General features: G+C 31.3%; 3 protein-coding genes across 5 annotated transcripts; 1 reads left to right on the top strand and 2 right to left on the bottom strand.

Moving 5' to 3' along the window:
- Positions 1-7: 7 nt before the first annotated feature.
- On the top strand, positions 8-7,168 carry LOC101218768 (probable magnesium transporter NIPA6). 3 transcript variants are annotated; one of them, XM_004139648.3, is made up of 9 exons: positions 8-355; positions 765-821; positions 1,090-1,180; positions 1,348-1,508; positions 1,587-1,714; positions 1,881-2,018; positions 5,270-5,362; positions 5,439-5,556; positions 6,540-7,168. In XM_004139648.3, exons 1-9 carry the CDS (start codon positions 211-213, stop codon positions 6,668-6,670), a joined length of 1,062 nt encoding a protein of 353 aa, XP_004139696.1. In that variant the 5' UTR covers positions 8-210; the 3' UTR covers positions 6,671-7,168. The 3 variants fall into 3 exon arrangements, with proteins under 3 accessions (XP_004139696.1, XP_031744555.1, XP_031744556.1); XM_031888696.1 differs by having other exon boundaries at positions 216-355; positions 697-821; XM_031888695.1 differs by lacking the exon at positions 765-821.
- A 389-nt stretch (positions 7,169-7,557) lies between these two features.
- LOC101214473 (GDSL esterase/lipase At4g16230) lies at positions 7,558-11,191 on the bottom strand. The gene is made up of 4 exons (XM_004139707.3): positions 10,699-11,191; positions 9,510-9,761; positions 9,167-9,413; positions 7,558-7,985 (listed from the first exon to the last, which is right to left on the bottom strand). Exons 1-4 carry the CDS (start codon positions 11,137-11,139, stop codon positions 7,753-7,755), a joined length of 1,173 nt encoding a protein of 390 aa, XP_004139755.2. The 5' UTR covers positions 11,140-11,191; the 3' UTR covers positions 7,558-7,752.
- Positions 11,192-15,950: 4,759 nt separating this feature from the next.
- On the bottom strand, positions 15,951-21,651 carry LOC101214715. Its single transcript, XM_031889224.1, has 7 exons — positions 21,490-21,651; positions 20,126-20,935; positions 18,674-19,558; positions 17,407-17,743; positions 16,706-16,967; positions 16,299-16,446; positions 15,951-16,121 (listed from the first exon to the last, which is right to left on the bottom strand). The coding sequence occupies exons 1-7, from the start codon at positions 21,649-21,651 to the stop codon at positions 15,951-15,953; spliced, it is 2,775 nt and encodes a 924-aa protein (XP_031745084.1).
- Positions 21,652-22,853: the final 1,202 nt, after the last annotated feature.

Below are 22,853 nucleotides of genomic sequence, written 5' to 3'. Positions count from 1 at the left end.
CAAATGGTTCAACCTTTATGATTGGAAGAGAAGCAAAGGGAAAAAATAATGTGGGAATTCGCTGTTGGACTGACATACAAGAAAAACGTGTACCTTTCTCTAATACAAAAGTCCTTTGCCTCGAAGGAGTAGCTGCCTGTTCACACTCTATTTCTTCTTCTCTTCTTTCGCCTGCAAAATTTGGAATTAGATGAAAATCTGCAGCAATCCATGACCACCCATGAGCCTTCCATCTCCCCCAATGATAACCTGAAAGGTTTCCTTCTTGCTATGTTGTCCAGCGCCTTTATTGGCTCCAGCTTCATCATTAAGAAGTTGGGTCTTCGTCGGGCTGGTGCTTCGGGTTCACGAGCGAGTGAGTTTCTCTAGATTTTACTTCTTCCATTTCAATTCGAGCCTCCAATTTTTGGGTCGTTTTTTTGATCTGGGTTCCTTCAATTTTTAAGATTTCAGCTGTGGTCTGGATGGGGTTATTATTCTTGGTTTAGTTGATTTTTGTTTGTTTGATATCGTTGGAAAAGTTTCTGTTTCTGGGGTTTTGACATTTCGATGATTTGATTGTTGTTATTTTTCTTTTCCTTTTTTGTGATTATTTTCACTTATTCAGTTCGTGAACGATTTGTCTTGTTTATCTTGCAAGTGGTTATAATTGATGGTTTTAGATTGTCGTTTCTTCTTGTTGTTACTAATTGGCAGGCTGCACTGTTCACAGTGTTCCGCTTTGGGTTTATGCTGATGGAATTTGTCTGGTTAACGAATTTTAGGTTCTGGTGGATATGGGTATTTATTAGAGCCCCTTTGGTGGATCGGCATGATAACCAGTGAGTTTTGAATTCAAATTGTGTGGACTTCCAGTTTCTTCATTCTTATTTGTTTAGTTATTGGTGTTTTGGGACTTCTGGTAAACTCCATTAGTCTCCAAGAGAATTTGTCCACCTCAAGGACAACCTCGAAAGATGATAATGGTTTTAAGTTAATTAAGTTTTTAAGGCTTAATAGTATCTCTTTTTAGAGCATCTTTGGGTGTGCTCAAGGAGTTTTTAAGGTATGCAAATTGATTGATTACTTTGACCTGTGTACAATTTGTAGTGATTGTTGGGGAATTTTCCAACTTCGTGGCTTATATTTATGCTCCTGCCATTCTCGTGACGCCACTTGGAGCAATAAGTATAATTGTTAGGTAAGTTCTTACTCAAAGAAGGTTCAATGAGATGATGATTTAGGTTTGGTTCATTTGAATTTCTTGTCTTCCAGTGTCTTATTGTATCTAATTACCCTTAATTTAGGCTTCCATGTCAAAATGGGCTTTAGCGAAATGATTTTCCTCTGTGTTTATCGTGTTGGCAGTGCTGTACTTGCGCATTTTTTCTTGAAGGAAAAATTGCAGAAAATGGGTGTATTGGGGTGTATTTTATGTGTTGTAGGGTCTACAATGATTGTGCTCCATGCACCTGGTGAACGTACTCCGAGTTCAGTGGATGAGATATGGGAACTAGCAATTCAACCAAGTAAACTATTGAACATACCTTGTTGCGTGTCTTACTATGTGGAGCATCTTTTTAATCATTCTGATGTGTTTGGTTCAGCTTTTCTTCTCTATACGGCCTCAGTGATAGCTATTGTGTTGTTCCTGGTGCTGTATTGCGAACCCCGCTATGGACAGACAAACATACTCATTTACGTTGGGATATGTTCCATAATTGGATCCTTGACGGTCAGTCTCCATTAGCCTTTACATACTGAATCTGTCTAATGATTCTGATTGAGAAATTTTCTCCACGTAGGATTCTGTTCTATTCAGTTTAATGAAACTTGTAATGATATCATTTATACTTCGAAGGAGTTCTATGTTAGAAATCAACTTTCTGCATGGCTCGCAGGTAATGAGTATCAAAGCTATTGGCATTGCAATAAAACTCACAATGGAGGGTTGGAGTCAAGTTGCTCACTTCCAAACATGGGTCTTTTTAATGGTTGCAATCTCATGCATAATTATTCAGTTGAATTATTTGAATAAGGTATAAGTACTTCGATTTTGTTCAAATCTTTTTGGGATAATAATGGTGGTGATGAACATTGAATATAGAGCTTTTCTTGCTCATTTGGGGCATGATACAATTTTTTTCTTTTTCTCCGATCTCCTATAATGAAATTTAGTTCTATCACAATTATTATTGGGTTATTTATTTATTATTATTATTTTTTTATCATGCCATGGATATAGTTCAAAAGCTTATTTGTAATTTTCAATCTCTTTTTAACCATAATTGGTCTTTAGTCCTCTACAACCCAATAGGAAAGGATACATTTTTAACCAAAAGATCTGTGACCGTAACCTATGGAAAAGGATATCTTTTGTGATTTCTTCACAGTTTGCAGCTTTCCTATGCATGAATGTGCATACCAAAATGTCAACGTATATATCACTTGTATATATGTAGAAGGTGCATATACTTAATGAGCCATGCTTATCCATTTGGTTGTCTCAGCCGATAGTGTAGCCAGACCAAATGCCAATGCTTCAAGAAACCATGTGATTTTCACGTGATCGTTTGAGCCAAGTGTTCATCTTCTTCCTTTATCACTTGACAGAGTCATATTTTAAAGGCACATGAACTGACCCCACACATGCTTGAGCCGAGTGTTTTGATTTGAATTATGCAGCATGCCTCAAAGCCTATCAGCTCATGTGTGCCTGGCACATCCTTCATGGTTTCCAATTTTACTAGTTTGATCCGAGATTGTTTTTGGAGTCGTTTGACATTCAGTTGCCTCAGAAAAAGCTTGTTGGTTTATGGTGGATGAGATAATTCCCATCCACCCTTTTGTGATAAGGGTCACGTCCTTTGGTACTCTACTTTCTTTGCGATTTGTGGAGTATTTGGCTTGAGATAAAACAGGATAACTGATACTTCATTGGAGAGGCTTCATCTTGCATTAGATTTAATACTCAGTCTTCAAGGAATCTTGTAACTATCCTTTTATGCTTTTTTCTTTTGAAACTAGGTCCTTTTTACAAGGTCAGTTTCTAGGTGTCTCTTGTTACTGGCTGTACGCCTGTACCTGTTATTCTTTTATATGCTCCCTCCTTTTGTATTCTTTCTTTCTTTTTTTTTTCCCATTGAAAAGCTGGTTAAGTACGACTCTACTTGGCCATATGCTCCATGCACATGAACAAACTCCTCTTTAGATAAAAAAAGCACTATACCCATGTGTTCTAGTCAAACCCCAAACTTTTTGTTCAGAGTTCAATCCTTGTCATAAGTAGAAGGGGAAATTAGTAAATAGCTAGTAAGTTGGTTAGGGTTTTAGCTATAAGTAGAAGGGAGTGGGTTGAGAGGAAGGGGTGAAAATTTTTGTGGGATTTCCATAGTTGGGAATTTGGGAGAGGATTCTTAGCCCTCTAGAATGTGTTGAGGTATATTGTTTCTTCTTTGATAGTGCAATATAAGTATAACTATATCTTTTAATGTTCTTTGTGTTCTAGAGTACTCTTGTTAGGTGGCATCCTAACAATAACTTCGTTTTTCTAGCTTTGTGTGTTTTTTGCGTTCTTGAGTACTCTTATTTGGTCTAGCTTTCGTGGCACTCACCAACATGGTTTTGCTTTCAGGATTTTTGTGTCTGTTTCTCCTTGGGCGCTTTGTTTTTTCATTGTTTTATGGTTTCTTGTTTTTTCAGGAATTTTGTTTGGTTTTGTTCCTTGTTCCTTTCATTCCTTATGGGAGTTCATTTCCTTGAACTTTCATTTCATATGTGTTTCTTGTTTCTGTTTTTAAAAAGGTCTCAAGAGTCTTAAATACTGAATGTAATTCCAAATTATTTCTAGGGTCTATAATTAATAACATTTTTGTAGCGGGAGCTTGAATCCAGATTAGTCAATCATGCAAGGCCAGTTTCAATCTTTCATGAGTTCCTAGGCTTCAACATAGATTGTGTTTAAGCCTCAAGAAACAAATACCAGCCAACATGAGTGCATGAGTACATAGCCTATCATCAGCGATTAGGCAACTACTTCTGATCTCAGGTCAGAAGTTCATTTCTCCCACCATGCTAGTTGTATTTGTTTATGGAATAAGTGTTGCAATACTACCAAAAACCATCACAAAACTCATGTATACTCTAGTCCAGTGTAGTTCCTCTTATTGGGTAGAGTTAATCTCTTTTCCTTCACAAGAACACATTAGTAAGGAACCAGATCAAGGTCTGATAAATGATCATTGATACTGTTACCATTGCAATGATCAGAATTGTAGTATCTTTCTTGAATTTTAATATCCAATCTGTTGAACGCCCTGATTAGTCTTTGGCCTTGCTATCATGTTTGATGTAATAAAATCTACTTCATTATTGCAACTTCATTTTCACGTTGCACGATATAATTTTTATATCCTCTTAATCTTAGGTTAAAATGTCATTTTGATCTGTGTACTTTAAGTTTCATTCCAATTTAGTTAGTGTGCTTTCAATTTTCCGAAGTCCTTGGTTGGAGGCCCTCTCTTTAGTGAGTTTTGTGGGCTTGGTTTTTCTGTATGTCCTTATATTCTTTCATTTTGTCTTGTTAAAAGTTGTTTTCTCAATGTAATTTTCTATTCTTTGTGGGCTTTGAAAAGGATAATTACTTGGTTACTCTCAAGCCTGTAAAGGAAATTTAAGGAAACATTGATGAGAAGGGGATATTTATTATATATTTTTCTCATTAATGTTCATTTAATTCTTCTAGAAATCCTACTACGACGATGCAACCTACTCCATTGTTTGCAAAATGTAAAGATTGACCATTAAGGGTGTAGGACGCTTAAGAGGGTGTTTGGTCAAAGGAGTTGGAGTTATGAACTGCACTCCTAGTTAAAACATCATTTTATGCTTTATTAGGATTAAGTACTTAGGCCCTAGGACTTTCAATTCCTCATACTTTACAATTTCCCCAAACACCTCCTTATAGAACTCAGAACTTTCAAAGAGGTTGATAATGTAAGAGAAAATTTGTTAAGTGCTAAGGACCATAGCACACCATCCCTTTAGAAAAAGTTGGCAAATGACGTTATTTCTCATTTTAGTTAGATAAGATTTGATGAGAATTGATAGATTCTCTTTAAAAATGGGGATTGGGAAGGTAAATATTGAAAAATATACTGAATTTGACATCCCTGGTTCCTTGTTATGCCCAAAACTTGCTGAAAGTCTCTAATTGTTTTGGTGTAAATACTCCTTCCAGTCTCTTAATCTTAAGGTACTGCTAATTAACAATGTAAATTGGATGGCCCAGGCTTTGGACACATTTGACACTGCAGTTGTTTCGCCAATTCATTATGCAATGTTCACATCTTTCACGATCTTTGCCAGTGTCATAATGTTCAAGGTATTTTTGCTAGAATTTAAACAAATTTTTGGTGTTTCAGAGAGACTGATTTATAATACCTGTTGTATATAATTAGGATTGGTCTGGCCAGAGTGCTAGCAGCATTGCATCAGAACTTTGTGGATTTATAACCATACTTTCTGGGACTGTGGTCTTGCATGATACAAGGTCATCTGATCCTGCTTCTGTTTCAGGTATTTAACTATTTAACTGGAAACTTTTAAAGCTGACTGAATGCGTAGTGAAAGATCATTAATTGTCTGTTGATTTTCTGCTATTACATTAATTTTTCATTTGCCTAAACAATACACCCAACACATATTCTATCATTGTAGCAAAATTTGAATTCTAGAAGATAGGTAACAATCAGAGAATCAATGACACTTTAGTTTGGATTAAATATGAATGTTCAACACGTGTATTGGACATGGGTTGGAAACTTGTTATACAATAGATATTTTTTGAACAGTGGTTAAGTAATTTGAATTCGTATTACACACTTGTGTGGGTATCAAACACTTATTAAAACTCGATAGACAATGCTCACTTGCTAACATATGTTGAATATTTTTTGGTTGGCTGATTCATCGTTCTCTATTGTTGCGAGCATTTGTCATATTGTCATTTTGTTGTACATTACCTTACAAAATTGTTAATATTTTAGCTTTTGCACAAAAAACACTGAAATCCCCTTTCTTTAGTCCTAGGTAATGTTAGTTCTTGAGGCTTGAACTTTTATGTTTATTTTCATTTTAGTATCAACTTTTAAATACTCTATTTGTCTTTAAACTCATAAAAGATCATTCAAATCCATACCATCAATTTTTTTTAAATAAGTTGTTTAACTGAAATTAGTATAAAGCACATCTTTTTGTTAATTTACATGATCAATATTCTACATGAACAAGTAGTTGAAGCCATTCATGTAGAAAGTTAGGTTTTTGGGCTTTCAAAAGTATTTAAATTCTTGTTCACATATACAATGTTTAGAAAGTTTTGTAACCAAAACAGAAAATTGGCTGTTCCAATTACTAAAATATTTTCAATCAAAATAAATCAAGCCTATGTAGTTAGACTCATGACCAACTGCTTTTTGTTTCAGCAATTATTTGTATATCTCAAATGCAAAAACCAAAAAAAAATCTCTACATATTTCTTCTTGTCAATTTTGATACAGAGATGTACATGTCTGTCTCTCCTCAAGTGTCGTGGTATTTCCCCGCGAATGGCGACACCTGGAAACGGAAATCTGAAGAAATACTATTGCCAGATTTTGATGCAATCCTCAAACAAGACCATTTCACATGAAAGTGAAAGGTAATTTATGCACATTACTGCTACTGCTGCATCTCCACTGCACACCCAACAGATGCAACCAAATTTTGGGAGAAATCTGGATATATAGTTAGTTTTCTCACATCATTAATGAGTTATTTGGTAGAGCGGTCACCACGGAGTACTGTTTTCTTTCTTCGTTTAGCCGCTTGTGATTGAGTACGGGTAGGGCTTGTGTGACGTAGTATGTTCTTTGTAACAATTCATTTTGTTTCTAAATAGGTAGCTGGAATTGAAACACAGCTTCATTCCCCTTTCTTTTCACCTTTAGGCCTCACACCTCCCTCTCGTAACATTATTATTTTGTAAAGTAGAACAGAGCTTGTGGATGCAAAATGTAATCTGCTTTATGTGTATTCTTTTTTCCACTCATTCCCTTAGCCAAGGTAATGTGAGATATTTTGTTGGTAAAGCTGACTTTTAGGCCACATTTGCCCTGAATAGAACGTGATAAAACATTGATAATTTCAACGTATTTTGTAATCATAATGAACCGTGAGACATGCCTCCAAATCTATAACAATAAACGTGCAATTTGATTGAGGAATGGATGATGCCTAACTCAGCTGTGCTTGAAAATGACATATGACTCACTACTATTAAATGTTATCATGATAGATATTGTTATTGTAACAATATAAAACTTATGAATATGTTACATTTATCTTCATCATTATTGTTGCTATTAGGGTCCAACGTGACGGTGATGGTAATGTCAAGGTAAATGTAACTAATTTGTAATTCTAAGCAAACGATTAGAAGTAATTCAATTACAGTTGTGATTGAGATCCATTATCAATGAAATTTTATTATGATATCACCGATTTTCATTACGAATTGGTAAATGAGATCTTGATGCATTTTTTTGTTGAACGTTTTGGTTTCCTCACTACTGATTTGCACCCTTTTTTTATTTGAGAGATTTTAACAAAATGTTTCAAATTTGAACTGTTGGAACAGCATCACGATGAAAGCTTGTGAAAGATACATAAAGTGATAACGTTACTACTTACTAATAGGTTACAAAGGTAAAACTTAAGAGAGATGAAAGTTGCCTATAAATTGGCAAGTTGAAGAACATTAGTGGGATAAACTTCAGTTTGAAGTTGAGAAGCATAAGCTTTAGATGCTATAATGACATTGACAGCCTCTGTTGGATGTAACCCATCAAAGAAGACATGGTTGGTTCTGTTAGGGCAAGTTTTTCCTTCTTTTTTGCACAATATTCCATTTCCACCTTCATTTCGAGATGGCACCTCACAGCATGGCATAGCTGCCTCAATAAAACCTGAAAAAGAAAAACACTCATCATCTTGAATCTCAAATCTCAAATTTGATAGTGAAAGTTTTTGTTAGTTGATCAATGTTCAAATTGGTTGTCATTAAAGATTTATTTGTAAGTGTTTTGAAAGAGATGTCTTCATAAATTTTTTTCTTATTTTAGTAATGTTTCATCGTGTGTTAAATAGGCTAATGAAAGTGTTTAAAGAATAGTTAATAAAAGAATGTCAGCAAGAGATTAAAGCCAAAAACAAAGATTTATCAATTATATTTTCATGGGGGTATGCTTATGTTAGATCTTACAACAAACATATATTTTGTAAATGATTAGAAGATTAAAAACATTTATTAGAGAAAAACAAAGCAAATTTAAATTTTTTAAAAAAAGAAAGACAAAGATAACACTTAAAAAGTACAAAAAATTTAATTTGCTCTATACTAAATTAAAATAGAATATTAAATATGAATAAAAAAAAAACTTTTTCCATTAGTTTTTTATTAGCAACAATGTTTGTTTGTCAAAATAGCATAATTCAACTATTATTAACTTCAATTCATAAATTTGATTATCATACGTCAAGAAAACACAAACTCTTTTTAATTTTTATTTAAAATGAAATTAAAAAACTATCCAACTGGACTTAGAAGATTAAAGAACCATCACCAACTTAGTTGAAGCTAACAAGAGCTTAACTAAGCTAATAGTTACTATGGATGTATGTGGTTTTTGGTTTCTATCCCAATTTATACTTCAAAAAAATTAGGTTGAAGATATGGACTTAAATATTAGGGAACCATATCCTACAAATAATAAATTCAGGCAGCTCCATAAATGATATCAGGCATAGCCCCATAGGCTACCTGTCTCTCAATTAACAAACACAATTAATTATTCAATATTATAAAAAATTATATATATTTGGTATTAAAAGAATATCATTTAGACCTCATATCATTTTTCCACAATAATTTTTTAAATGTTTCATTTTTCTCTCCCAAGCACAAACACTTGTCTAAGAAAATATGAACAAATTGTGTTAGAAAGAGAAGAAAAGTGTGTAATAGCGAGAGAGAGAGAGAGAGAGAGAAGACAAACTTTTCAAAGAATCAAAAGATAGATATTAATGATTTAACCTAACATAAATTAGTTATAAATGAATTTATATATGTGTGTATAGTGTAGTGTACCTTGAGAAGCAGGTTGAGAGATGATGTCATTAATAATGTTGTATGAATTAAGAAAGACGATGTTAGAGAGTGGGATTTGTGGCTTTATGTCATCCACCAATGTCTTCAAATTGAGATTGAACAATTGAGCTGCTTGGTTTAATATCTCAATGCATTCTCCTTCGTTATTTGCTGTCACCATTGGACTGCACCCTAATGGGTTTACTGATATTACCACCATTTTTCTTGCTCCCAAACTATACAACTTCTGTGTCATCATCCATCCATTTTTATCAAATCAGTTCAAAACAACTTTATTAAACTATATATTAATTATAGTTTTGTGAATAGAAAAGAAACAAACCTTGAGTTGGGTGGACAAGGTGGCTGTAAGATTGGCGGTGAAGGTCTGGAGAGTGATAAGTTGAGGGTCAGAGTTGGTGAGAAAATAGTTGAATGAGTAATCATTCCCTCCTGAACCAACAACAAACAAATAATTGTCTAACAGTGAACTGATCTTTTTTCTACCATGTCTCCTTCTCATCAATCTTCTCAATTCTGGTAGTGTCACCTCCTCAAAGTTTTTTATTTGTTTATTCAAACTCGTTACATTTCCCTACAAACAAAAAAGGAAAAAAAGATGATGATCATCTCAAATACCAATAGATTAGTCTTCATCTTTCACGAACGTTTCAAAGCTGTATATTTTTTTAGATGAAAGTTGGATGTAAAAATTGAGATTTGAACTCTCCGGGTGTGATAGTGATTATGAATGACATATTTTGAATCAGAAAACCATACCTCACACCCTATATTCTCCTTCCAATTAATAATCTCAATTTCTATTCAAAATTTTTAACTTGATTTTCTTTATAGTGTGTGAGTTTTTGAAAAATTTAAGAAAAATAGGATAATATTTAAAATTTTAAAGCAATTTACAATTATAGAAAAATTTAGATTTAACTTAAAATCTATCAATTATAGATTATATCTCACTAATAATAGAAGTGTATGATCAATATAATTTTTCATTTTTCATCCATAGATTTGGCTATTTATATTTTAAAAAAATTCTTTTAAGATCTTGTAATGTAATTAATTAATTACTAAGTTTTTTAAAAAAACATATTATCCCACCAATCCTTTGAAAGAATATATAGTTTTTTTAAAATTTAAAAAAGAAAAATAGCAAAGTTTAGGTTTTTGTTTGTTTGTAAAATTAACCTACTTATGATTGCTTCCTGCTTTATTTGTGCATTTTTTGGTAATTCTTTGATGTAATTTGTTGTTTGGGAATTTTTTTAGATTGACCTAGCCCTTTTTAGCTAAGTTTATGTACTTTTTGGATAGTTCTTGAAAGAATATTAGAAAAAAAAAAGTGGGATTGTAGATATTTAGAAACATACATCAAAGTACCATTCAAGTATGTATAATTAAAATTAAAAAAAAAAAAAAAAAGCACTTATCCACCTTCTTAAATACCATTTATTGAATTTTAAGTTTAACTTCTTCCCCATAATAATAATAATAAGAAGAAGAAAGGTGGTGATTACCGCTATAGAGCCGGTATCGTCTAGAATACCGGAGCCACCGGAGGCATAGTTGACGCCACGAACAATGTTGGTTCCCTTGGTGGAAGGGTCGAAGAAAGGGGGAATGGAAGAAGGAAGGCCCAGATAGGTACCAAGAAGGTCAATTACATTCTTCCCATTTGTAAACCTTCCTGAGGGGCCAGCAGCAAGATCTATTCCATAAGGCAAATAATCAGCCTTAGCACTTGACTTCTCTAAGAAATTATTATTTCCATTGTCAACTAGAGAACTCCCAAACACAAACATCCCTTTTATTATTGTTCCTTCGTCTCCCCCATCATCATATCTCTTTCTTTTTCCTTCACAACTTCCCAAACAGAAGAAGAAAAAGAAGAACACATTCAAAGAAAGGAGGAATATGTTTTTTGGATTCATATTCATGTTTGTCATTGTTAAACACATACAAACTTGAACAAAATGGAGGGCATGGCAGCTCTTTTATAGCAAATTAAAACCTTTGTTTTCTTTTTTTTTCTGTTCTTTTTCTTCTTGTTTTTAATTTTTGTTTTTATAAATGAAACACATGATACATTTATTAGTTGGTGTTTTCAAGTTTTTTTTCCTTTGGTTTTGGAAATAATCTGTTTGATTTCTTAAATTTTGCTTTTACTCCTTTTCACATGGTTTCTCACCATTTCAAAATATTACATATTCATATTATTGTGAAGTGAAATTTTAAAATTAAATAGTAAAACTCTAATTCTTTTAAATTAATCAATAAACCTTAATGCTATTTAATTAAAGATTTAAAAGAGAATTGAACAAACACTAAAACTAAAATCTGGGAGGAAATGAAACACTAAAATTATAATGTTTTGAAACTTAAAAAGATTATAAAAAAATAAAAAGGAAAAAGAAATTAAACCAAAAACCAAGAGATAAAAATGTAATTTCCCCTTCTTAATTATTCTTATAATACTTACGTAATCTTTGACTCAGACTTTACTATAATTATAATCTTCAATAATTTGTTAATAAAGTATTTAATTTGAAGGTGGTTTTATTATGGCCTCACCTACCATACTGATCATTGAAACTTGTTCAACTTTACAATGACATAAATGATACACACCATTGTAATTGAATGAAGAAACCTCATTTTCAACCAAGACATATTTGGAGTTTCTTCAGGTAAAAATAACTTTTTACTCTGAATCATTAACCCTAAAACTTTCAATGCTATAAACTTAATTAGCTAATTGTTGTCTATTGTTTTACTTTAAACTTTCAATTGTATTATAATTTATGTATATATCACTTAAATCACATCTTATGATATGGACCATTTGTTTATTATTTCCTCGTTAAAGTATTTTCAATCATAGGCATGTTTTCTTTTCACTTCTTTTAAGTACTTCTATATGTATGGTTGTGTTGTTGTTTAATTTCATTAATGTGGGAAGTACTTAAATGTTTGGATATATAGGTTTCTTCTTAGATTAAAAGAGATTTTCCCCCTTTATCTAAAGGCCAAATCAACTTGTTTGCATACCTCTTAAATAATCTCATGACAAAAGTCAAACTTCATAATATTTTGAATATGTAAGTGTACATGTGTATACCATGAAGTTAGAAAAGAAAAATAGCGAGAACTAACCCTCACTAATCGACTTAATGACATATTAAAAGATCTTCTTGTATATGTTTGAGAAAATAAGTTTAGAAAATTAGAACCCATATCACAAACTTGTTTACTTTTGCAAAAGTGGCAAAAAAAAGTTAAACTCACTTGATCCACCTAGTATACACATATGATAGTATTGATACATACTCAATATACACTCGATATACTATTAATATACATTTAGTATTACACTATTGATATCCACTTTGATACACTAGCTAGGCACTTGATATACTTGATATGTTGTACTTGATAAACGTGATACACTTGAAATACCAAAAGTACTTGAATTTATAATTTTTTTTTATTTTTTGTTAAATGATAGTGAAAAGAAAAATATAAATCATAACCACGTACTATTATAACTTAAATTAAAATAATCTATACTATAAACACAAACTATTATAAACTTCAACTATAATAACTCAGTACTGTAATAACTTATTCCTTGTCCCAAACGCCTCCTAAAAATGTTTGACTGTTTTTTTACCCTAAAGTGGATAAAGATGAATTTATTTAAAAAAACGTCACATTGTTTTATTTACTCAAAAGTCATTAGGCAAATTACTTAATCACCATTAAATTAAAAACCTTTAATATTTTGTCATTTTCGACCTTCACATATATATAAATAAGTGTTTTAGATGTATTAGGTCTATTAGGTGCATCACTTAAGTTGAACTTGTTTTTTTGCCACATCTCCATACAAAAAAGTGTTTGACAAACTTATAAATCTCTAAACTCAAATTACCACCCCACCACAATTTTTGTTAGACCATACATAAATTATTTGAGCCATAACCATCCACTATCCAATATCCAATGTCATTTTACCAAAATTTATTAGGCAAATAAAATAGTAGAATTAGATGTGTGCATCTCTTGAAACTATTCAAAACATGCTTAAATTAGCTTTATTGGAGAAAATATATAGTACTTCCATATAGAATACGAACTCCTATATCTTCACGTGGGAAAAATTTTCTTCCAGTAAGAGTATTATTCAATGATATGGACCCTATACATCAGTTAAAAAAATTATTGACGTGACAATTAATATGAGTAATAACACACTGAAAATGAAAAAAATTTATTATTTTAAACCTAAAAACGTTCTCACATTACATAGCTAACATTTTTTTTTTATATCCGTAAGTATTCGGGTTAAATATATATTTTTTGAAAACTACTTTTTCTATCAACTTTGTATTGGAGTTGGAATAGTGAAAATACAATTTTGTCCCTTGGTTGAGTGTGTGTTGGATTTTTCTTTTTTCTAATACAACTTTTCAAATATAACTTTTGTAATGAAGATGAGATAGAGGGTTAGAGCAAAAACATAAAATAGAAGAAAAAAAGTAATGATTAAGAAAAGAAATAATATTTGTTTTGTAGGGAAGAAACTAAATGTTGGAATGATGAAGGAAATGGGAATTTAAGAGGGAAGAGAAAAATGAGTAGGTAAAATAAATGTAGATGAACTACCCCAAACTAACTACCTGCTTTCTCATTAATGGGCAATGAGGTGAGTCAGATTTAGAGAAGACATCCCCATTGGCTGCAAACACACACACATTATCCGCTCCCCTTTCATCCCTATCCACCGCCCCCCCCCCCCCCCCCCCCCATTCCCCCATGTTTTCTCTTTCAACAGTTCTTTCTTTTTCTTCCCTTTTCACCCTAATTCTCTACTCTTCAATCTTTTCAAATTTCCTAACTGTTTATGATTTTTGACCACATTTCACAATGTGTATATTATTGTATCTGGTTGAGGTATAACTAGTTTACCATTTGAGATTTTCTTTAAAACTTTGTTCTTATATATATCCGTTTCAAACTTGATCATCAAAGAAATCTCTTAAAAACATTCCTAAGATTATGTAAACAAAGTGGAGTAATTATTGAATGAAATTCAAAATATGTTGTAAGTGGAAGAAGGCCACGCTAAGGCAGGCATCCATTTCATGAAGATCCCATTGTATCAAAACCCCACTTGAAAGGATCAATTAAATGAGGCAGTTTTGTTCATTGTTAACAAAGTCAAAGTCAATGCCTAAAACTTCTTCTTTTTTTTTTTTCTTTTTTAAAAATTATATATAATAAATGCATTGCATGGGAAGAATGAGTTTTCATTTTATAAAATTAGATGCATGCATGTGATTTCCTTATCTTCATGATACTTAATCATTTTAAAATATGTAGTTTTGTCCATATATATTGTTAAAATATCAAATGAGATGAGATAAGGCTTTAAATTGTTTGCCTGGGTTATCAAATATTATTTTATATTTCTATAGAGACACTTCAAATATAGTTGTTTCCAGTCGTATTCTTAAAGAAATATGTGTTGTGACGTTGAAGTTGTATTGCGTTGATTTCATGTGATATGGTTCAATCTCTAAAACTTGCTTTTCTTCTAATTTACTTTTGATTGGATGCGTACGCTTGATTTGAAAAAATGAAATGCGTGATATTTATTGAAACTAGAGTTTTGGAATAAAACATGTATCTTAAAACAAACTTTAATTGCAAATGAAAGACGTGTAGCACACCTTTTGGGAAAAGTTTATATCTTCAAAAAGTAATTGGTCAACCATTTCTAAAAAAACAAAGCATTGATTAATTATTGCTTGGAAAAACTTTAACACTCCTCCAAATGACCATTTGAGCCAATTTCAAACCTATAAAATGGTCATTTTCGTGAAGGCTATAGCATTGGTGATTTTTCATTCGTTTAATAGTAGGTTTGTCGTACCTTAAGTAGCATTATTTTTTGCAAGTTCACGTAAATATGTTAGAGACATGCTTAAGATTGTAAATGCACATTTTTTAAGGTATATCAATATCGATAAAAAAAATGTAAGGGAAGAAAATTGTAATTGTGAAGTCGTTAGTTTTTGTTTCCAAAATTTTGTTGTCTATATATAAATTTTTTCGAGGATTTTAGACGCGTTAAAAATTATTTTTCTTTAATATTCCCTAGAATATCTTTTATAAAAATTTAGGTTACTTATACCATCAAAATATTTGACTTCTTTAAAGCCCTTAATCTAAACTACAAAATAATGTCTACAATATATAAGAACCACTCTAAATTAGATTTGATACAACTTCATAGCACACAAAGGAAAAGGAAAGAAAAAAGCTACGCTCTGACCCATAAGACATGTAAGAACTAGTTGGAATTGACATACAAGGAAAATTCAGATATGGAAATTCTATGATATAGTAACAAAATTTAGGACTTGCGTAAAGACTAATTAATCACAACATTGTAATTAAAGACTAATATTCTTAGTGTGTGTATTGAGGCAAACACCATTGGTTTAAGCATTTTTTGGAATAGTAAAGTGGAGAAATTATATAGTAAGGCATGACATGATCAAAACCCTTCAACATGAAAAAAGGCTCATAGTTTAAAAAAAGTTTGATGATGACACACAACTGTTGAAGTATCTTCTCAATTAGCATTCTATTATCTTCAAGAAATAAACAAAAAAGTCCTCTCACCTATTTTCTTTTGGTGTAGTTCCAACTATAATTTTTCAAAAGTATCCCTTCCTTCCATCTTTCTCATCTTCTTCGTTCTTCAATGGGACTCGAGATTATATATTGAAGGCAATGTAAGTTGCTGCTTCCGGGCCCATGAACGAGTGATCGGTCCTTCATACACAGTTTTCATGTCCATATCCGGTTCATTTTCATGCTTGATCATGAGATTCGTTATTTGTAAATCATCAATACTTTCCTCGATATCCATCTACGAGAAATTCATCAAATACCAGCCAATTAATAATGTAGAGGCTCTCCGTTTGGAATGACTTTCGTGCTTAAAAGTATTTTTTTTTAAGTAACTGCTTGAAAAATATTCTGAACAAATTTTGTGATGTGATAAATTATACGAAAAAAAGAAGAAATAAACTACTAATAATGGTACCTTACAACTCGACATTACATTGGCCAAGTCCTTATCTTCCTTAGCATTGAAGAAACAACCACGGTTCTTGGCATCAAAAACCAAATCTTCCCAAACAGAATCACTCTTTGATAGCGTATTGAAGTTCCCCAAAATCCACAAACAATATCTATTTTTTGAAATGTCAATAAGAAAAAAAGTTATCTTAAAATATTATCAAATGCAATAAAAGTTGTAGAGTGAAGAAGTAATAGCTTTTGAATTAATGTACAAAACCATCCTATTGGAAAAGCCTACTATCTCCCGACCGCATCGAAGCATGGTTACATCGTCAACAGTCTACTTCTTGATTAGGGTTTTGATCACTATGAAGCATGGTTACATGTATTACAAAAAGAAAAAGTATATCATGTTATATTGTTACGTACCTAGCTCTAGTAAGAGCAACATTTGTTCTTTGATTACTGGATAAGAACCCGATCGATGAGCTTCTATTTGATCGTACTGTAGAAATGATAATGATATCCTCCTCCCCACCTTGGAATCCATCAACTGAGCTCACTCTCACTTGAAAGCTATTACATTTGTTATAGTTTCTCCCAAGTTTGTGTTCAATGGCAGCTACTTGAGCTGAATAAGGAGAGACCACACCAATGCTGATCTTCTCATTTGAGTCAACACATGTTGTTGCTGCAAAATATCATTAAAGAAATTAGAATTTCCCCTTTCCAACATATTAATTTGACTCAATACAACTAAAATAATTCATGAATATATATTATTGATCTATGGAAGGGAAAAAAGGGTTGTTCATCTCATTTTATTTCTTAAGTTTTGAGTTTCTAGGTTTCATTTTAGTCCCTATCTAGATTTCTTACTTTGAGGTTTGAGGTTTGTTCATTTTTCATCTCTAAATTTTAAATATTCACCCTCACTTCTCACAATATACTCACTTTAGAAACTAATTAAATTGGAACAAAACCCAAACTAACAAAAGTAAAAAATTGTAAGAGTTTGAAACTTACGGACTAAATTAAATTAAACTATAACATATCAATAACTATCAATGATAGAATTTGCTATTTTTGAAAACTCTCATATTTTAAAACGTATGTATGTATATATATACACGTACCTTTGTTGTACAACTTGTGAATAATTTGCAGAACAACATCAACCTCTACCATATTTTTCCAACTTTGTGTAATGCCATCCTTCTCTTCTCTTCCCTCATTTATATCCATGAAAGAATATGAACCAAACATAGGACCATTAAGAAATTTTTTGACATATCCTTCGGTTTTGACATTAGGACCATCTGAGATTTGGTTTGAATAAAACTTTGAGTTTGGAAAACAGCTTATAGATGGATGCATTCTATATTGCACATTGAGAAGATGCTTTTGATACCCCAATAAACTCAACCTCTCAAATAAGCTTCTTCCAAACTTAGCTTCATCTGCAACCTTACAAACATATAGGAAGCAAAACGATTGGGTGAATTACCAAGGAAAGGAAAAATAAAAACAAAAATTGAGTTACATATATAGTCCATGAACTTCAAAAGATATCGAATTAGGTTCGTTCCTATAAATTTTGTTCTAATGAAGCTCTAGTTATTAAACATTTTTTAACGTTTGAATCTACTAGAAATAAAATTAGAGAACTAGTAAATTAAAGAACTACTGTTTAACAAGTTATGAGACACAACAGATCTATAGAACAGTCTTACATGTATTAAAAGGCTGAAGAAAGCATTGAGGTTTTCTTCTAGGAAAGACAAGGGGTTTAAGCCTCGAGGTGGTATGAGAGACGCGTAAGCCTCCCAAATATTGAGTTAAAAACCTTTTACAAATTATAAATTGGTACAACCAAGTGTTGCCTAAACATGAAGTCATATAAAACTGAAAAGAGAAAACCTCCTTCCCAGTTTTCATATAATAAAAGTTTATAAAAGGATGCAGCGGCTTTTATGATCATCACTACTATTATCATAACAGGATAGATTTATACTTTAAAGGCCATAACAACAAAAACAATCCTAGTTCAAACATCTCAAATCGTAATATTTTTGAAGAATTGTTAAAGTCAATGTTATTTTTCAAATGATCATTAGATAGAACGTAGAGATTTTAAGCCTTGGTGTGTTTTCACAAAGGAGCTAGTAAGCCTCTTCTATCGAAGCGTAAGCTTCTTATGGTTTCATTGAAAGTGTAAATCTCAAGGCTAAAAGTTAGAGCCTTACCTCGAGACGAGCCTTAAGCCGTCGATTAACTTATTTAAACATTGAATATATGTTGTTGGAGATTTAATTAAACTATGGATATGAGCATGCATTCAAAGTAAGGTCGATATATTGCTAAAAAATTAAGTTTAGAGAAAGAATGTCTCCTTACTTTGCTTTCAACCATAGCAGGCAATTGGCACTCATCACCAATAAGAATTGCATGCTTTATAGCAGGAAATTGCAAAGGAATTGCAGACTCACACTCCTTCAACTGTGCAGCTTCATCCATCACCAATGTCTCCAATGGTGCAACATTTCGCATTGAATACAACCTAAACGAGCTCGATACCGTGCAAAAGAACAAGGAAGCATTCCTGAAACAAAATTTTCTAAGCCCTCCTTTGCTTGATGTTTGTGGAAGTCTAAGTTCACTCAATGAATATTCCAAAGATCTCAAAACCAACACACAATCATTTCTCCCCTTCAAAAGCTTCTCATACTCTACATTTTGATCCTCAACTACTTCTTCTTCTACCTTTTTTAAAAATAGCTTCTCAAGCTCCTTAGATTGAACCCCATTTGAAAGCAACAGAGATTCAAAGGAATTTATCAAACTCATAACACAACTTAACCTCTCAAAATTATGCTTCAAAATGGCTATGGGAATGTGAGTGCAAAAGATTGATATGCACTCTTTGAGTGAACGAGAAATGGTTTTGTAATGCATCCTTACAAATTCAATAAAGGAATACTCAACCATTTTTGATCTTTGTTTGTGATCTTTTAAGAACGTTCGGTATTGAGAAACACAATGGCCTTCAAGAAAATCTATCATGGAAGAAAAGCAAAACCTCCAACCATTTAATTGATTGAAGCACTTTTTGAGTCTCCCAATTCTATAATCCAAATATATGTACTTATCAGATTCCCCAACTTTTAGCCTTTCTTTGTTCCCAAACAAAAGAATATCTCCCAAATTGCAAAACAATCCTTTTGATCCATTGTCTTTCTTATCATGCATTTCTTTTACTAGAAGAAGAAACCTTGATGCCACCTGCAAAATTTAATTAAAAAAAACTTGAAAATAATTTCTTTTATATATAATCATATGTACGGTGTAAAATGGTCTAACTTCTAAGATTATGTCTATTTTATCTTTATAGTTTAAGAATGTCTATATAGGTCCCATGTGTTTCTTTTTTTAATTGCTTTTGTCTAATTGATGCCTTTGACTCTCTAAATTAATTCACTAGAGATATTTTTTTAAAAAGAATAATACAAGCACACTACAACCTAATGCATGTCAACAAACGAGCTTAAACATAGAAATTGATTGAAAACAAAAATTGAAATTTAATTAGGTGCCTGTTAGAAATTGTTTGAAGTTATACAAGCTATAGCTAGCTTGATCCAACAAACTAACCTTAGAGACCTTGCCAATTTCGTTTTTAGTTTTCAAAATTTATGCTTCTTTTAGGTTTAAAATTTTGATTTACTTTTTGAAACCATAATTAGTAGAAAGAAGATAGCAGTTAACTGCAGAAGTGGTTATAAGTTTGAATTTCAAAATCCAAATAAGGATGAAACATGAGCGTAAAAATTGTAGCTCACTAAGACATACCTGCATGATCGCAGTGTTGGTCGGAGCACAAGCAAGAGTTCGACGATTCTTCTTCCGAAGCTCAAACAACAACACCCCAACTGTCTTAGTTTTGCCAGTCCCAGGAGGACCCCAAATGAGTTCAACCCCATATTTATGGACACAACTTATCCTGTTAAGACATGTTCCTACAGCTCTAGCTTGGGATTCATTCAATGTACAAAACAAACTACTTTTGGATGATAATTCTTCAATCTTTGTCTCACAAACATCACAACCAAAATTTAAATTACTATTAAAAGAAGTAACTCCCAAAACATGATTGAAAATAGCATTATTTTTCTTCATGTGCAATGCATTCCATATCCTTACGTTAGTAAGAACGTTCACCAAAACTACAAGAAACGTAGGGTGTTCATGATGATTAAGATCCTTCATAAAATTTTCTTTCCATGTTTTGATTGTAAAACAAGTAGGTTTGTTGGTACCCTTTTTCTTCCCTTTTTGTGACACAAATGTTGTTGCAAAAGTCCATGTTTTGCCATTTCCTTGCAAATCAGAGACAACTTTAGGTTTGACATTGGACAAGATGAATATATTTCCAGGGATTAAGATTGTGGGACAATATTGTTTGCAATCTTTAAGGTGGATTTGGAATAATCCTTTACCATAGGGTTTGATTTCTTTGAGTGAAATTACTTGAACACATGGAGATTTGGAAATCGGGTTCATGCTTGAGTGTAATTGAGATCTAGTTTCTTCAAGTAAAGGGTGGATAAAACATCCAAAATATTGCTCCACTGAATTGAAACATTGTGGGATCTTTTCAATCTGCCACATAATAATTTGAAGAAAACAATGTTACATTAATCAACAATGAAAAATAAATAAAAAAAGAATCTTTTATTTATTTATTTATTAGAGTATTACTTGGAGTTTTTTCTTTTACAAATTACATTTACGATCTATATTTTATTAAGAACATTTCTTTAAATTACTTTCAGATTTTTTGAAATGTTTGCTAATTTTTTTTTATAGCACTTTGAAAAACATGTCAAAATTAAAGTTTTAAACTTTGTTGCTGTTATTGTTATCTATTTAACTAAAAGTTCTGAAACTAAGATATATATAGCACACTAAACACACCATTCATCATCAAACCCTTAGCTAAAAACATGAGGATATAACATAAATAGTTGAAATAATTGTAAAAGAAAAAAACATAAAGAGATGTTCGTTGTATACATGCATGCATTAAGAATAAGTCGAAATGAACAAGGATTAGAATTATATTATCGAGTTTTAGGTTTGGAAGTTCTTTGGTTTGGCCTTCACACATTGTCAAAAATAAAAAGAAGTAGTAGAAGAAGAAGAACCTTAGTTTTGAAAAGATGTTGATTGAAAATGTCTTCAAGAGACCAAGAAACCAAAACATCAATAAGGCCTTTGGGGTTTGTAGTTTTTGGCGGAGCTTGCTCCTTGTTGACCTTATGATCATTCTTACTGATACTCAAAGCTTCAAACGTTGGTATCAAATTATTCTCCATGAAGAAGAAATTAAAGAGAGTTGTGAAATTGAAATTAAAGAAGATATATAGAGAGATATGAAGAGACAGCTGGTGTGTGTGTGTACGTAGTAGTATGTATGTTTATAATTTATGGGGAAATGTAAGAGACAGCCCTTACAAATTCCTCATTTTATGGAGAGGGAGAGAGAGTGTGGAAGGGGAATATTAATTATTATGTCATTCTTTGTATTCAAATATTAAACTAGAAATTAAGTTATAGAGCTAATGAGTGAAACTCATTGAAATTGGAAACTTCAATTTATGGTTCCTTTTGGTGATTTAAATGATTTATGATAATTTTGTTTTGCAAAAGGAGATGTTATTGTTTATGACGGTTGGTTTTTTTTTTTTTTTTTTTTTTAATTTTTTCCAGTCATTTATGATTGGGTTTTTAATGTTAATAATGTTGAATTTTATATGCCTTTGATTGATTTATATATCTATTAGGTTTAGACACAAACATTTAAAACCCATACCCGTTTTTTATTCCATTCCAAAAGATTGGATTTCCTCTTTTTCCCTCTATATCTAATCTTTATTTATACATAATTTCATTTGAAATACAATTTTAATTAAAAGAAATTTTTAAAAATAGTAAATTTTATAAAATATTTACGACATACAAAAAAATTCTATCATTCATAGTTCATTGATATGTTATAGTAATAGAAGAATATCACATATAGAATCTAAAGTTTTGCTATATCTTAAAAATATTTTAATTTATTTTGCTATTTTTAAAAATGTCATTTTAATTAATTAATTGTAACTTAAAAAATTAATAAAAAATATTTATTGTAATAAATTAGTAATAATCTATTAAGATATTGAATAATTTTTAAAAATAACAAATTTTACAAAATATTTACAATCTATAACAAATTCTATCATCGATAGAATACAAAGTTTTACTATAACTTGTAAATATTTCGATTTATTTTGCTATTTTAAAAAATGTTCATAAAATATTTTTCTAATTTATTTCACAAAAAAATAGTTATTAAATGAACACAGTTTTTTCTTTAAACAAATTATTAAGTAAGTAGCTAATAATATATTAAATATACTCACGAAAATTTTTAAAAATAGCAGAGTAAATTAAAATATTTACAAACTATAATAAAATATTTGAATTCTATCAATAATAATAGTTAGTGATATCATTATATCACTAACTATTA

This window comes from Cucumis sativus, chromosome 7, assembly GCF_000004075.3.
Source record: "Cucumis sativus cultivar 9930 chromosome 7, Cucumber_9930_V3, whole genome shotgun sequence".
In the NCBI taxonomy this organism is placed as follows: Eukaryota; Viridiplantae; Streptophyta; class Magnoliopsida; order Cucurbitales; family Cucurbitaceae; genus Cucumis; species Cucumis sativus.
Note: the sequence above shows the minus strand (reverse complement) of the source record. Positions and strands in the feature narration are given on the sequence as shown.